This window comes from Erpetoichthys calabaricus, chromosome 8 (genome assembly GCF_900747795.2).
Source record: "Erpetoichthys calabaricus chromosome 8, fErpCal1.3, whole genome shotgun sequence".
NCBI classification, from domain to species: Eukaryota; Metazoa; Chordata; class Cladistia; order Polypteriformes; family Polypteridae; genus Erpetoichthys; species Erpetoichthys calabaricus.
This window is the reverse complement of record NC_041401.2, coordinates 4,214,815-4,232,916: the sequence shown is the minus strand read 5'-3', so window position 1 is coordinate 4,232,916 and position 18,102 is coordinate 4,214,815. Positions and strand designations below refer to the sequence as shown.

At 45.1% G+C, this 18,102-nt stretch overlaps 1 protein-coding gene across 1 annotated transcript in view; it reads left to right on the top strand.

Annotated features, from left to right (window-relative positions):
* ccdc141 (coiled-coil domain containing 141) overlaps nucleotides 1-18,102 on the top strand; it is a 160,547-nt gene that overhangs the window by 38,936 nt on the left and 103,509 nt on the right. The window contains exons 19-21 of the mRNA XM_051930465.1: nucleotides 4,791-4,988; nucleotides 14,121-14,304; nucleotides 15,541-15,653. Coding sequence (XP_051786425.1) covers nucleotides 4,791-4,988; nucleotides 14,121-14,304; nucleotides 15,541-15,653 — 495 coding nt within the window. The remainder of the gene's footprint in view (nucleotides 1-4,790; nucleotides 4,989-14,120; nucleotides 14,305-15,540; nucleotides 15,654-18,102) is intronic.

Here is an 18,102-nt window from a genome sequence, read left to right as displayed (position 1 = left end):
CCCTCTGTACTGTTGATCCCAAGTATTTAAACTCATCCACCTTCTCCAACTCTACTCCCTCATCCTCACCATTCCTCTGACCTCCCTCTCCTTAACACACATGTATTCTGTCTTGGTGGTCCTACTGACCTTCATTCCTCTCCTCTCATATCTCCACCTGTCCTGGGTCTCCTCAACCTACTCCCTACTCTCCCTACAGATCACAATGTCATCAGCAAACATCACAGTCCACGGGGACTCCTGTCTAATCTCGTTTGTCAACCTGTCCATCACCATTGCAAATAAGAAAGGGCTCAGAGCCGATCCCTGATGTAATCCCACCTCCGTCACTCCTACTACAGACCTCACAACTGTCACACTTCCCTCGTACATATCCTGTACAACTCTTATGTACTTCTCTGCCACTCCCAACTTCCTCATACAATACCACAGCTGCTCTCTCCTCACCCTGTCATGTGCTTTCTTCAGGTCCACAAAGACGCAATGCAACTCCTTCTCTCTACTTCTCCATCAACATCCTCAGAGCAAACATCTCATCTGTGGTGCTCTTTTTTGACATGACACCACACTGCTGCTCACTAATCATCACCTCCCTTCTTAACTGAGCTTCCACTACTCTTTCCCATAACTTCATGCTGTGGCTCATCAGTTTTATCCCCCTGTAGTTACTACAGTCCTGCACATCCCCCTTATTCTTAAATATCGGCCCACCAGTACACTTCTTCTCCAGTCCTCAGGTATCCTCTCACTTTCCAAGATTCCATTAAACAATCTGGTTAGAAACTCCAGTGCCATCTCTCCTAAACACCTCCATGCTTCCACAAGTATGTCATCTGGTCCAACGGCCTTTCCATTCTTCATCCTCTTCATCACTGTCCTTACTTCCTCCTTGCTAATCCATTGCACATCCTGATTCACTATCTCCACATCATCCAACCTCTTCTCTCTCTGGTTCTCTTCATTCATAAGCCTCTCAAAGTCCTCTTTCCATCTGCTCAACACACTCTCCTCACTTGTGAGTACGTTTCCATCTTTATCCTTTATCACCCTAACCTGCTGCACATCTTTCCCAGCTCGGCCCCTTCTCTGTAGCCCACCGGTCCTTTTCTCCATCCTTAATGTCCAACCTCTCATACAACTCCTCATATGTCTTTTCTTTAGCCTTTGCCACCTCTCTCTTCACCTTGCGCCTTATCTCATTGTATTTTTGTCTACTTTCTGCATCTATCTGACTATCCCATTTCTTCTTTGCCATCCTCTTCCTCTGTATACTCTCCTGTATTTCCTCCTTCCAACACCAGGTTTCTTTTTCCTCCTTCCTCTTTCCAGATGTCATGCAAAGCACCCTTCTTGCTGTCACCCTTACTACATTTGCTGTAGTTTCCCAGCTGTCTGGTGACACTTCACTGCCACCCAGTGCCTGTCTCACCTCCTCCCTAAACTCAATCTGGCAGTCTTCCTTTTTCAACTTCCACCATTTGATCCTTGGCTCTGCACTCACTCTCTTCCTCTTCCTGATCTCCAACGTCATCCTACAGACCACCATCCTATGCTGTCTAACTACACTTTCCCCTGCCACCACTTTGCAGTCTTCAATCTCCTTCAGATCAACTCTTCTGTTATTCTGTTTCTTTGTAAAATGTTAAAAAATGTATGTTTCTAATTTTTGTTTATAGTTTTCACGGTGCTCGTGACATTAACAAAGAATGTAAAGTTTGAGCCGTGAATAAAGATAAAGGCACCGGTCTGCGATTCTCTGCGTGTCGATTCAGTTAAATCAGGGACTGCTATAATTAGTGGCGTCACTTGTGGGCGGCAAGGAGTGTGGGAGGAAACCCATGCAGACACGGGGAGAACATGCAAATTCCACGCAGGGAGGACCCGGGACACGAACCCTTAATGCTCTCCTTACCGCGAGGCAGCAGCACTACCACTGCGCCACCATGCCACCCAAGTTAGCAATAGTGCATCACTTAAATGAAACGCTCTGTAAACATATATCCATTTTTATTTTAATTAAACGAATCCAAAAGATTTTACAAAAATTAATATCACATCCTGTTGCGAAAAAACATACGTGAAATACAATTATGTACTAAATTATTATCTTTGTAATTTTAATATTAACAAAAAATAATTTCCGTTTATAAAATTATTGATTAGAACTCAAAGTTGTATGCGATGCCTCTAAGGCAATCACTTACATTACAATTTTCAAAATTTTGGGCGATTCCTTTGATTCTAGCAGAAAGAGCAGCACACTTCTTGTTTCTCGGATTGCCTATCATCATCTATCAATTTTCTTTTACCTCTAATTGACGAAATTCTTTCTGCCGTTGTGAAATTTTATAAAGTTGATTTTAGGTTTAGTCACGATGTAAAAATAACGCTTTCAGTGAGAAAGTAATACACGGTGTGGTGAGTGGTGATGCTGTCTGTGAGGTGTCGATGGCCACACACCACCGATAATCAGTCGGCGAAAACCGTAAACGCACGTCTTGAAACGGCTGCAGTGCTGGCAAAAAAAACACGCGAAGTCCATTGCAATCGTACAATACTATATCACATAACACGGATAAAATTTGAAGTACAATACTCACCTTTTATGGAGGTGGTCACACATACTATGTTCAGTGGAACACGTTGATCTGTGAGTCTCAGAAGAACACTACCTGAGTGAACCATTTTTATTTTCAATGTTGGGTGAGGTTTATTAAATTTTTTATTTCAATTATAAATATGTACATTGTGAGACTTGCCCGGACACCACCAGACTGAGACCACATCTTTATGCAAAAACTCTTTATTTGCTTCCCGTTCTCCACACAACTCACAGTGCTTTAGCCCCAGTCTCCCTTCTCCTGGGCCTTCTCTCGCCTTGTCACTGGGCCACCTCTACTCTCTCTCCAGGAGCTTCGTCCTGCTCCTGCTCCCGACTCCAGCTCATTGATGGGAGGGAGGCGGCCCCATTTATAGCTACCCGGATGTGCTCCAGGTGGTTCCCGGCAATCTTCCCTTGACACGCCCCTGTGTGGCGGAAGTGCCGGCTGTCTTTCTGGAAGCACTCCGGGTGTCTCTTTTTCCTTCTTCCCCCCAGCACTTCCTAGTGTGGCGGAAGTGCTGAGGTCCCAAGTCCTCCAGGCATGAGGACGCTCCTTGGCGGTCCGGAGGAGGCATGAGCCCTCCTCCTGTCCTTCTGGGCGTCCCGGCTGGGTACCACGTGCCACAACATCAATACTGGGTCAGAATATAGTGGTGGTGAAAATTACCGAGGGTGCTATGTGGGAGGCAACTTATCCGGATGCCGCTGTCAGTCACCACTAAGACCTGTTCCACCACCCTGTAGTTCCGAGGGTCTCCTACAGTGTTTGGCCTTCACCGTCCCCGTCACTGTAGTTTTTTGCGTATAATCAAACTGTGCAAATTATGACCCTCAGTAAATCAGTCAGCTCAGAGCGGCACTCAGGTGTTCATCACACGCTGGGAAAAATTCACTAAAACGCCAGAAACGGGCAAAAATCACAGAAGACAACATTAAGTGAGGCAAACACAAGGCGCTCATCCTGCCAGCCGTGGGTGCAGTTCTACATCCTGGCTCACAGGGGGCGCCGGTCACACACACACACATATCTGCACACACCGGGCCAGCGGACCCCACGTCCACGTCACTGGATTACGGAGGAGCAGAAATACTGAAATTAAAAATGTGTGTTATAATGTAAGCCTTCAAGATGAGATTATTTTACTTCAAGAAACCAATGGCACCCAACGTGTTTTGGAGCAGGGACCTCACAGCTAAGGCCATTTCTAACAGTGGACCCCTTGATTCTTAATGTCATTCTGCATTACATTTTCATATTTTATTTTATGAAATGGGCGGCACGGTGGCGCAGTGGGTAGCACTGCTACCTCGCAGTTTGGAGACCCGGGTTCGCTTCCCGTGTCCTCTCTGCGTAGAGTTTGCATGTTCTCCCCGTGTCTGCGTGGGTTTCCTCCGGGCACTCCGGTTTCCTCCCAAAGACATGCAGGTTAGGTGGATTGGCGATTCTAAATTGACCCTAGTGTATGCTTGGTGTGTGGGTGTGTTTGTGTGTGTCAATGCGGTGGGTTGGCACCCTGCCCGGGATTGGTTCCTGCCTTGTGCCCTGTGTTGGCTGGGATTGGCTCCAGCAGACCCCCGTGAACCTGTGTTCAGATTCAGCGGGTTGGAAAATGGATGGATGGATTTTATGAAAGGCACATCCCATAACCCTCAGCTTGTTGAGCAGCACACCACCCATCAGCTCTGATGCATGCCACTGCCTTGGTTTGCCCTGACCAGACGTGGGTGCTCTAAGCTGACATCAAAGTGAGTTTAGAAGAGAGACCCGTGCAGGCCAGAAGTTTTCTAGTGAAAGGCGCTATAAAATATTTAATTACATGACTGAGTCAGGACCGGGAGGGGTGGTGGTGTGGAACCCCCATTAGGCCATAAACCAGTGTAGTTAAACAATCTTTAACAGTCCTGGGCCTGGTGATTGTGGGGACCTGTGGAGGTACCAGCGCCTTGACCCTCAAACAGCTGGCATGGCTTAATTGCAGTGCCAAGGCTGGCTGCTCACTTCAAGAATAGCAGGATACCAGACTGGGGGTGAAGATGAAAGGTGTTGCCATGTTAAAGAGGGCAGGCAGCATGATTGCTGGTTATGTGATCGACAGGACTGGTGGGACAGAGACGCCACACACACACAACTGAGGGTCCCAACTTGAACACAAATGCAGCCATCTTAGACCCTGATTCACATTTGCAGGTCCTGCAGAAGAAACTGGGCAGCATCTCCACCAAAGTGAGCGCCGCCGCTGAACGGCAGGCCTTGGGAGAGAATCCCGGGGAAATCGAGGAGGTGCTGGGCGAGCTGCAGAAGCAGGTGGCCGACTTCGACAAGACGGTGGAGGAGTACAAGCAGCACCTGGACATGTCTGTGCGGCTGCAGCAGGCCATGGAGGAGGTAGGCAGGCGGGGGTCCTGGAGCCTTCAAGTTGTTTTCATTTTTATACTTCTTGTTCATTTATGTTATAATGGTGACATTATACCGCTGTTGTCACTGACATTTGGTGACATTTTTTCACAAGTACTGTATTTGTTGTGCTAGGTCAACACCAAAAATAGATAAAAGGGTAAGCAGGACCCCAAGCAAAGCAAAGCAAAGCCTGAACTGGGCCCGTACTTATCAAGCATCTCAGAATTGCAGTGAAAGTGTGACTGGCAGGAGAATTTGTCCCACCTCAGAGTGGGACATGAGAAGAAGTTAGTAAGCGTCGTATGCGCAATTCCAGCAAGGAGTAGAAAGTCACATCTGGGAATGAGTGATGTCACAATTCTGTGGTGCCCCGAGCTGCAAAGTGGTACTCATGGAGGCATTTTTGTAGTTTTCTGATAGAAACGCTAAAACTTCACCAGAAAGAAGGTAATCATCATCATCATCATCATCATCTCTATAATAAAACACTAAGGAATTTGTGCCCAGTCCCTCAGAGCAATCTGATTGGTTAGTTTGGCTTTGGTGATGCAACAAAAAAGGAAGTGCGAGTACGAGACGCACGTGGAGAAGTAAAGGCATATGAGGCACGTAGAGAGAGTCGCCTTCAAGGATGACAAGCATAACAATAGACATTGGGCCAGGAAGGCGTCTCGAAAATAATGGCAGAGTCTGAGAAGTGGGCTTTACAGGGACACACTGGAAGAGGGAGCACCAGTGAGGATACCGAGGGAAACAGCAGGAGAAACACGAAGGCCAAGAGACAGCAAGTATTTGAAATTGTTCTATCCGCTGCCTTCAACGGGTGCCATGGCTACTAATAATAACGGAAAGTCTGAATTTGCGTAATCCGTCCTAATTTGGGGTGTTCATAAGAAGGTAGAAGTACATAATAAACAACAATAATTGGATCAGATATTATCAGAAATATTAAAATGTGTGCTTCAACTTAAATATTTTATTGGCTAACTAAAACCCCAGTCCCAAAGGTATCATGTCCTGGTGAGCTGAATGACTTCAGGCCTGTCACCGGTCCACCACACCCTCGACCCTCTGCAGTTCACATACCAGGAGAAGGTGGGAGCGGAGGATGCCATCATCTACATGCTACACCGATCCCTCTCCCACTTGGACAGAGGCAGTGGTGCAGTAAGAATTATTTTTCTGGACTTCTCTAGAGCCTTCAACACCATCCAACCTCTGCTCCTTAGGGACAAGCTGACAGAGATGGGAGTAGATTCATACCTGGTGTCATGGATCGTGGACTATCTTACAGACAGACCTCAGTATGTGCGTCTCGGGAACTGCAGGTCTGACATTGTGGTCAGCAACACAGGAGCGCCACAGGGGACTGTACTTTCTCCAGTCCTGTTCAGCTGATATACATCAGACTTCCAATACAACTCGGAGTCCTGCCACGTGCAAAGGTAGAATGACGACACTGCTATCGTGGGCTGCATCAGGAGTGGGCAGGAGGAGGAGTATAGGAACCTCATCAAGGACTTTGTTAAATGGTGCGACTTAAACCACCTACACCTGAACACCAGCAAAACCAAGGAGCTGGTGGTGGATTTTAGGAGGCCCAGACCCCTCATGGACCCCGTGATCATCAGAGGTGACTGTGTGCAGATGGTGCAGACCTATAAATACCTGGGAGTGCAGCTGGATGATAAACTGGACTGGACTGCCAATACTGATGTTCAGTGCAAGAGAGGACAGAGCCGACTATACTTCATTAGAAGGCTGGCATCCTTCAACATCTGCAATAAGATGCTGCAGATGTTCTATCAGACGGTTGTGGCGAGCGCCCTCTTCTACGCGGTGGTGTGCTGGGGAGGCAGCATTAAGAAGAAGGATGCCTCACGCCTGGACAAACTGGTGAGGAAGGCAGGCTCCATTGTAGGCACGGAGCTGGACAGTTTGACATCTGTGGCAGAGCGACGGGCGCTGAGCAGACTCCTGTCAATCATGGAGAATCCACTGCATCCACTGAACAGGATCATCTCCAGACAGAGGAGCAGCTTCAGTGACAGACTGCTGTCACCGTCCTGCTCCACTGACAGACTGAGGAGATCGTTCCTCCGTCACACTATGTGACTCTTCAGTACCACCGGGGGGGGATAAATGTTAACATTATACAAAGTTATTGTCTGTTATACCTGCATTGTTATCACTCTTTAATTTAATATTGTTTATATCAGTATGCTGCTGCTGGAGTATGGGAATTTCCCCTTGGGATTAATAAAGTATCTATCTATCTATCTATCTATCTATCTATCTATCTATCTATCTATCTATCTATCTATCTATCTATCTATCTATCTATCTATCTATCTATCTATCTATCTATCTATCTATCTATCTATCTATCTATCTATCTATCTATCATATAGTGCCTTTCATCTATCTATCTATCTATCTATCTATCTATCTATCTATCTATCTATCTATCTATCTATCTATCTATCTATCTATCTATCTATCTATCTATCTATCTATCTATCTATCTATCTATCTATCTATCTATCTATCTATCTATCTATCTATCTATCTATCTCTCTCTCTCTCTCTCTCTAACAATATGCAGGCTTTCGAGGCAACTCTCGCCTGAAGAAGGGGCCTGAGTTCCCTCCAAAGCCTGCATATTATAATCTTTTTCATTAGCCAATAAAAGGGGTCATTTTGCTTGACTTCTCACTTCATCCCTAATGATAACAACAACATTTATTTCTATATCACATTTTCATACAAATGATGGAGAAAGAGAGAAGACAAAATAAATAAGAATTAAAATTAGGGAACACTAATTAACATAGAATAAAAGTAAGGTCCGATGGCCAGGGAGGACAGAAAAAACCAAAAAAAAAAAAAAACTCCAGACGGCTGGAGTAAAAAAAAAAAAAAATCTACAGGGGGTCTGAGGCCATAAGACCACCCAGCCCCCTCTAGGCATTCTACCCAACATCAGTGACCTCAATCAGTCCTCATGATATTCAGGGTTCTCATGGAAGAACTTAATGATGATGATGGTCACGTGGACTTCTGGCCTTTAATCCATCAATGGAGGAACATCATAGTGCTTTGATGAGGTGGTGGGGGCACAGATCAGCACCACAGAAAACTGGCAAAAAAAAAGAGAGTAGGGGTTAGTATGGATTGTGGAGCCACCATGAATGGTATTGATAATTAATTCAATATACAGAGCATCAGGGTTACACTAAGATGAAGCTGTGAGAAAGCCATGTTAAAGAAATGAGTTTTCAGCAGTATTTTTAAGTGCTCCACCATATCAGCCTGGATGAATTTCTATCAGTAAACTCGTATTCCATATTTGAGGTGCATAACAGCAGAAGTCCGCCCGCCTCACCGCTTCTTTTAAGTTTAGCTCTTGGAATTCTAAGCAGACACTCATTTAAAGATCTAAGGTTACGACTTGAAGTGTAAGGTGACAGGCATTCTGAGATATAGGATGGAGTGAAGACTTTGTAAACCATCAGCAGTATTTTAAAGTCAATTCTAAATGACACAGGTAACCAGTGTAGTGACGCTAAGCCTGGTGTGATGTGCTTGGATTTTCTTTTCCTAGTTAAGACTCTAGCAGCTGCATTCTGCACTCGTTGTAACTGATTGATGTCTTTTTTTGGGTGGTCCTGATAGGAGTGTGTTACAGTAATCTAGTCAACTAAAAACAAAAGCTTGAACTCATTTCTAAGCATCTTGCAAAGTTATAAGAGGTCTAACATTTGTTATATTTCTTAAGTGGAAAAATGCTATCCTAGTGATCTGATTAATATGTGATTTAAAATTCAGGTCCGAGTCAATAGTTACCCCTAAATTCTTTACCTCCGTCTTGACTTTTAATCCTAATGCATCAAGTTTATTTCTAATAACCTCATTATATCCATTATTGCCAATCACTAAAATTTCTGTTTTCTCCTTATTTACTTTGAGAAAATGACTATTCATCCATTCGGAAACACAAGTGAGACATTGTGACAGTGAATAAAGAGTGTTGGGGTCCTCAGGCGCTATTGATAAATACAGTTGTATGTCATCAGCATAGCTGTGGTAGCTCACGTTATGCCCTGAGATAATCTGACCTAATGGAAGCATGTAAATCGAAAAGAGAATATCATTTGTCTATGAAGTATAATTACCACAACTAACAAAGAATTTTCTACCTGCCAGATAAGATTCAAACCAATTTAAGACCCTGCCAGAGAAGCCCACCCATTGACTATGGCGATTTCTAAGAATATTGTGATCACTAGTACTACAAACTTAAATATTTAAAGTCTAAATATTCTTGGCTATAATACAAATTTGTCATTTATCACCTTTGATGGAGGTCCATAGATGTGTAGACCCCTAGTGAAGCATCAAAAATCAAAAATAACCTCATATTCATAATCACTGACCTTAAAATAGTCTAAAACGATACCTTGCACGCCTGTGTTTGAAGTCTGTTATTTTAAATCTTCTTGGAGTGACTCCTAGGGGGGTAGGACCACCGGTAAAGAGTCAGATATCACAAATATGATGATATTCATGATCAGCAATTTCAAAATAGCATGAAATGATGCCCTACATGGATGTATTACCAATCCCCATTTTTTGTATATTTGACCCCTCATATGCCATTAGTGGGTAAACCCTTGGGGTCCGTTTAGGTGGCCTGCACAACTTCAAGTCCCTCTGATCATTGTTGCTGGGACATCTTTACTCTATCATAAGGGTGTCATTTCTTGCACAAAATGTGGTCAATTAATGGACTAAAAAAAAATGAGGATTTTTTTGGGTGTAGAGAGACAAAAATAGGGAGAGACCCCAAAAAGGTAGACATTTTCCCAAACGGTGTGTCCTATGTGGGGGTTTTCTTACGCTTGTGAGTCTGGAGGTGCCGGACAAACAGAAACTGAAGTGATTTCTAAACGTTCAGAAGAAATTCTCATGAATGCGCTAATCCAATTGACGGGATTACATTCAAATGAAAGGTTTAAGCCCCTCACATCAGGTACTCCAGAGACCATTCTCAACAACATCAAGAGTAATGCAGGATTGACCCCCTTAAACAGACAGTCCGAGACACACAAACATGCCAAATGTTTATCCCGGTGATGGGCACATTTGTGATAAGTGATCCGCTGCCACACTTTCAGATGATGCCGCCATTAGGGCCACGGGAAATGTCTTGTAAAGTAACTGTTACTGATGGCCACGGCTGTTCTTGTGCGGTTTCTGAAGTTGCCTTCACTCTTCCAACATTCCTGATTGTCTCCCAGAGTCGTGTGCCATTACCCTTTCCGGGACCCTCCTTATCTTCTGCGAGGCTCTCGGGATGGCACTGCACTTATAGTAGTGGGGCACTGGAGTGTGTCAAGTCGAAGGGGTTTCAGTTTTATCCCTTAGCTCTCCATGTCCAGGCAGGACGTTTGATATTTCAGTCTGTCATCTGTTCCTCACTGGAGGGCTGACTAACCCCTTTGTTAAGCAGATGGTTGGCACCCTTTAGGGGCACAATGCCTCTTAATGGCTTAGAGAGCCCCAGAAGTGAGAGCAGCTGAAGAATATCAGTGGAGAAGTCCTCTCTGTGGTCCTCCTTATCTTCTGTGAGGCTGTGAGGCTCCACTTGTCTTCTTGAACCTTCCCAGACTTGTAAAGCGAATGTTCCAAGAGATTCGTGGAACGGCGAGCACAGTGGACACGTGTGACAATTCGCTGTCAATCACCCACCTAGTCCCGCCTCTCTTCAGCGTCCTATCTTGAACACTATTGTAATGTTTGCACCCAAGACCACCTCTGTATTGAAACTCTTACAATAGAGAGAGAGAGAGAGACCACCCACAAGGACTGGGGGGAATTGATCAGGTAAAGGGGGGGGGCAATAAAATGAGTTAAAATGCTGACTTTGAAATTGATCAAATATTACAGGGGGGCACTCAAAATATCAGATGGGGGTCTACTGAAGTGGGCTGATATTGTGATGCAGAGAAGCGTAAATTAGCTAGAATATGGGGGTCTGATCAAATATGAGTGGGCACTTGCTTTAGAATACAACAGGCAGGTGCTGGCCTCAGTCAGAGCACAAAATGCTAAGAACGCTGACGTTGGTCCAGGTGTGATGGGGGCACTCAAAGTGAGCCCCCCGTTCTGATGCCCCACCTGGACATTCTTCACTATTGCAGCGCTCCCTAGTGGCCCTAACTTCTGGGTGCCCGGCGTCCTAAGCCAGGCTGCTGGGGGCCAGCTGATGGCCTGTTGGGGTCCATGATTGCTGTCAACAAGAGATTCCTTTCTAACGGATCTGCGTGTTGAGTGATGTGAAGCCCCTCAGCTGTGTGCTCCTCCTCCTCCTCCTCTTCTTCCAGTTTATATTTAGCTGTTGCTTTTTATGTTGGACTGTCATCTTTCTTGCTGTCACAGCTGCCATGACTGTGCAGTTTACATCTCAGATTGGCACTTCACATACTGGGGCACCGGAGTGTATCAAGGAGAAGGGGCTCAATGCCCAAACAGTCCCAGCTCTCCATGTCCAGGCAGGAGACATTTCACGTCTCAATTTGTCACCTGTTTCTCTCTGGAGCAGACAGACGAAAGGAAAAATGAAGAAGCTGGACAAGAGCGACTATCATGGAGAGCCAACATGGCGGAGTTTGAACATCAGTACAGACGTCAAAAAGCAGGGCGAGGACTGAGCAGGTCTTTGGGTGACGAAAAAATCCACTGAACTGTGACAACTGGAACAAATCAAATTAAAATGACGTGGATGAACGAGAAATGACATACATGGGCATCTGCTTGTGTTTATAGCGAGAAAGAAAAGGCACCATATGACAGACAGCGAACGTCCTCGGACCCCTTCATGACCTGCACACTTTATTGTGTAATACATTGAAATTCAAATGGGAGGATTGGCCATTTGTGTCTGTAAGTCAACACTTAATCACCCAAAATGACAAAGTGGATTATCGATTGGAGCAAAAATGGCCAATTTATCCATTTAAAGTAACAATCTTCAACACAAGGCAGGAAGTGAAGGGGTCTCAATATGTTGTGAATCCATCCATCCATCCATTTTCCAACCCGCTGAATCCGAACACAGGGTCATGGGGGTCTGCTGGAGCCAATCCCAGCCAACACAGGGCACAAGGCAGGAACCAATCCCGGGCAGGGTGCCAACCCACCGCAAGACACACACAAACACACCAAGCACACACTAGGGCCAATTTAGAATCGCCAATCCACCTAACCTGCATGTCTGTGGACTGTGGGAGGAAACCCACGCAGACACTGGGAGAACATGCAAACTTCACGCAGGGAGGACCCGGGAATCGAACCCAGGTCCCCAGATCTCCCAACTGCAAGGCAGCAGCGCTACCCACTGCGCCACCGTGCTGCCAATGTTGTGAATCCAATGTGATATATAGATGATGATAACAATAATAATACATTTTATTTATATATTGTAGCACCTTTTCCATGCTGAAGGTGCTATATAATAGAGTGAATGGCACTATATAAATGAGGACCTATAGATAGGCAGAGTGAAAGGCACTATATGATAGTGAAAAGTGCTATATAATCGAGTGAAAGGCAATACACAGTATAACAAATAGCTAAATAGAGTAAAAGGTGCTATATAATAAATATATATATATATATATATATATATATATCCATCCATCCATTTTCCAACCCGCTGAATCCGAACACAGGGTCACGGGGGTCTGCTGGAGCCAATCCCAGCCAACACAGGGCACAAGGCAGGAAACAAACCTGGGCAGGGTGCCAACCCACCGCAGGACACACACAAACACAGCCACACACCAAGCACACACTAGGGACAATTTAGAATCGCCAATCCACCTAACCTGCATGTCTTTGGACTGTGGGAGGAAACCGGAGCGCCCGGAGGAAACCCACGCAGACACGGGGAGAACATGCAAACTCCACGCAGGGAGGACCCGGGAATCGAACCCAGGTCCCCAGATCTCCCAACTGCGAGGCAGCAGCGCTACTCACTGCGCCACCGTGCCGCCTATATATATATATATATATATATATATATATATATATATATATATATATATATATATATATATATATATATATATATATATATATATATATATATATATATATATATATATATATATATATATATATATATATATATATATAGAAAGAGATAGATATAAAAGGCACTATATAATAGATAAATAGTGAAAAGTGCTACATGACAGAGTGAAATTCAATATATAATAGATAGCTATATAGATAGAGTAAAAGGTGCTATTTTGGCAGACGGCCGGGTCCCTTTGACGTATGTTCTGGGGGAGCAACCATGGGCTGCTCAATACCTCCCCCGTGATGCTTGGTGGCAGCCTCCTTGGCTGACGGTGGTGCCTCAGCTTCCTGCAGGGCTCCATGGGAGATGGAGTTCTCCACCGCTCTGTTGGGATCTGGGGTGGCCGGCAGGGGGCGCTGGATGGGTCCCTGAGCCCAGCTGGACAATTCTTCAGCCCCACCCGGAAGTGCAACCGGAAACAGATGATCAAGCACCTGGAGCACTTCTGGGTGGGCCATAAAAGGGGCCAGCAACCACCACTCAATGGCCAGAGTCGGGAGGAGTGGTGGTGCCAGAAGGGAGTGTTGTGTTGGTGGAATGTGTTTTTGGGACTGTGTTGTGCCTGTGGGGTTCACGGGGACGACGTGCCCCACAGGTGAAGAAAAATAAATATTTGTTTTATTTTTACATGTGTCTCTGTGTCAGTCTGTGTCGGGTCAGGCTCAATACAGCGCCTTTGTTACGCTATGTCATAAATAGATAGATGTGCAGATAGGAGATAGATATGAAAGGCGCTATATAATAGATGAATTGATTTGAAAGGTGCGCTAAGATGGATAAGCACACTGAAGTGAAAGCTTGATCTGAAAAGGCGCCCCTGCGTGCCAAAGAGAGCACTTCACATTACCATCCACCGGGGGCGCTGTATTCACATGTTAGGGGAGTTGTGGAGGTATATCAGCCATGTTACGTTTGAGCTAACCTCATGATGTCAAGCTGAATGATTTCTCTTTTGATCTCCATCTCCCTTCCAGTATCAGTTCTGGTGTGAAGAAGCCAGTGCCACGGTGGTGCGAGTCGGGAAGTACTCCTCTGAATGCCAAACCAAGGAGGCAGTGGGGATCCTGTACAAGCAGTTTGAGAAGTTCGTCTGGCCCACCGTGCCCCAGCAGGAGGAGAGGATTAATCAGATCACAGAGCTGGCTGTGCGGCTGCATGGTGAGGACCACCGGCAGGCTTGTGACTTGTTGATTGGGCCTCGGGTGCCAGTTCTAGTGTTATGTAAAGGGTAAGCACTGATTTGGGGGGCAGAAACCTCCCAAAACGATCGGGTGCATCGGGTCAGCAGAATGCTGTGTTTGATTATTCACACATTGTGACCCCATGGTGACATTCTTCATCATTTTTATTGTAATGTCAATAACATTGTAGCATTTTCTAAGCCCACTTCATCCTGAGCAGGGTCACGGGAGGCTGGAGCCTAACCCAGCAACCATGGGGCACAAGGCAGGGATAACGCCCAGACAGTTCATCGCAGGGCTGAACACACACCACGCACTCACAGGCCAGTTTAGAGATGCCAGCCCGCCTAACCTGCACGTCTTTGGACTCGGGGAGAACATGCAAACTGCATGCAGGGGAGGTCAGGGGGGTGTGAACCTTAGTCTCCTTAGTGCGAGGCAGCAGCCCTGCCACCGCGCCACCATGCCACTCATGATGATGATGGCACATTTTATTTATATATAGCACCTTTCTCATACATACATATTAAGTGTCACCAGCTAATACTTCCCACCCCAGACAGACAAAGCCATCTGACCCCAACACTCTCACAAACTCAAGCTTATCTCACACGGTGGACCCCTTACCTGGGGTCTGCTGTTATCCCGATAGCCCTCTGTGCCACCAACCTTTGGCTCTCCTCACTTTACTAAGCAAAACGATGCAAAGCAACACATGCTGGATAATTTGTCCACTGAGCCGGACCCCCATAGGGGTGGTCTGCAGGGTAAGGTTTCTGACACCTGCCTGATATCTTGTGGTTCCCCCCAGATGGTCAGAAGGTGCAAAACAACTCTTCTACCAAGCAGCCCATCGGTTAAACTCGGCCTTTGGGTGCTGCCCCCTGGTGGGTGCCCCCCATTCTGTGTGTGGCTTTCATAGCTGATGACACCGAGGTGTCCACTTATTTATCAGGATGTTACGGTGTGGAGATTTCAAGCAAGTTGACTCTCATGAGTGGGGTTTGTTTCACCTGTTAGCAGATTTTTATGTCTGGCTGAGGGTCAGTGGTGGGGTCTGAGCCACAGCCTGCCATCAAAAGCCTTATGATACCCCAAAGATGAGGCTCTCTGGTCTTCTGTGGGCTCCTAAACACAAAACTGCATGGAATGGCGACCGTGCAACCCTGTGACCCCAAAGCCCACCTGACACTCACCTCTCTTACATGTGCAGGAGCTGAGGAGGGAAAGAAATTTGTGGAGAAGACAGTCAGCAAGCACACAGAGATCCTGGAGTCCATAAAGGAATTGTGCAATGGCTTACGAGACCTGGAGGAGAAACTGCAGGTAAGAGGGAGCGGCCCACCACTAGGGGGCACTAGACAGCAGGCCACTAATTCTGACTCTGACTGCACGGTTACGGCTGCTCTCGGTGTCCTTCTCTACATTTCTTGATTCCTGTTTATAATTGGACTTAGGATGTTCATTTTGATTTATTTTTTTATTTCTGTGTCCTTTAAAAATGATTTGTATGTACAGTTAATTCTCATTACCGGCATTGAGTGGGAGTTACATTCCTTGTGGAAGTGGAAACCGCGGATACTGAGGCATTCATCCTGTGGCAAGAGTTGGGTGAGGCTCTCTAGCAGTTTTATGGACATCGGGTTAAGCCAGAAATGGCGTGGTGGGCACAACTGGGACTGGTGCTATAATCTGCGGGGAAGATGGAAGAAATCACCAGTGATGGCATTCGCTGTGTGTGGTGGGCACATCTCATCGGAGATGTCATCTCAACCTTTGTGGTGTGGTGACACAGCTTTTCACAGGCCAGTGTGCTCACGATCCCCCTCATCTGAGTGGGGACAGTGGGGTGGTCCCCCCTCAGGGAATCGTCAAAGTGTGGGGAGGGGACTGTCACAGGCTACCTACGGGAGTAGGTAACCTGCTAGTAGTTTGTGACCGACCAGGACTGGAACTTGATGCCAGCAGAGTCAAAATAAAAGAATTACAGCAGGAAGAAAAAGTAAAATTGTGAATTTCCCCTTGGGATTAATAAAGTATCTATCTATCTATCTATCTATCTATCTATCTATCTATCTATCTATCTATCTATCTATCTATCTATCTATCTATCTATCTATCTATCTATCTATCTATCTGTTTTATAGTGCCTTTCATTTCTATCTATCTGTTTTATAGTGCCTTTCATTTCTATCTATCTATCTATCTATCTATCTATCTATCTATCTATCTATCTATCTATCTATCTATCTATCTATCTATCTATCTATCTATCTATCTATTTTATAGTGCCTTTCATTTCTATCTATCTGTTTTATAGTGCCTTTCATATCTATCTATCTATCTATCTATCTATCTATCTATCTATCTATCTATCTATCTATCTATCTATCTATCTATCTATCTATCTATCTATCTATCTATTTTATAGTGCCTTTCATTTCTATCTATCTGTTTTATAGTGCCTTTCATTTTTCTATCTATCTATCTATCTATCTATCTATCTATCTATCTATCTATCTATCTATCTATCTATCTATCTATCTATCTATCTATCTATCTATCTATCTATCTGTTTTATAGTGCCTTTCATTTCTATCTATCTATCTATCTATCTATCTATCTATCTATCTATCTATCTATCTATCTATCTATCTATCTATCTATCTGTTTTATAGTGCCTTTCATTTCTATCTATCTATCTATCTATCTATCTATCTATCTATCTATCTATCTATCTATCTATCTATCTATCTATCTATCTATCTATCTATCTATCTATCACAGCTGTTTATTCTATCAATCCTTTGGCAAGTAAAGTTCTGGGGCAGAAATATCTACAGTCATATGAAAAAGTTTGGGCCCCCTCTCATCCTGCATAATAATCGACTCTCCTTTCAACACTAAAGATAACAGTGGTATGTCTGTCATTTCCCATGAACAGCTGAGTACTGCGGTGTTTTCTGAAGAAAGATTTTTAGCGACGCAGTATTTATCCATTCATCCATCCATTTTCCAACCCGCTGAATCCGAACACAGGGTCACGGGGGTCTGCTGGAGCCAATCCCAGACAACACAGGGCACAAGGCAGGAACCAATCCTGGGCAGGGTGCCAACCCACTGCAGGACACACACACACACCAAGCACACACAGTAGGGCCAATTTAGAATGGCTAATCCACCTAACCTGCATGTCTTTGAACTGTTGGAGGAAACCCACGCAGACACAGGGAGAACAAACAAACTCCACGCAGGGAGGCTCAATGTCTGATTACTTGCAACACCAAATTGGTCAGATGATCTCATTAAGCCTTGAACTTCATAGACAGGTGTGTCCCATCATGAGATATAAAGGTATTTAAGGTGGTCAATTCCAAGTTGTGCTTCCTTCCCTTTGACTCTCCTCTGAAGAGTGACAGCATGAGATCCTCAAAGCAACTCTCCAAAGCTCTGAAAACAAAGATTGTTGAGTCTGATGGTTTAGGGGAAGGCTACAAAAAGCCATCTCAGAGGTGTAAACTGTCAGTTTCTGTAACTGTAAGGAATGGAATCAGGAAATGGAAGGCCACAGGCACAGTTGCTGTTAAACCAGCAGGTCTGGCAGGCCAAGAAAAATACAGGAGCGGCATATGAGCAGGATTGTGAGAATGGTGACAGACAACCACAGATCACCTCCAAAGACCTGCAAGAACATCTTGCTGCAGATGGTGTATCTGTACATCATTCTACAATTCAGCGCATCTATATGGCAGGGTGATGAGAAAGAAGCCCTTTC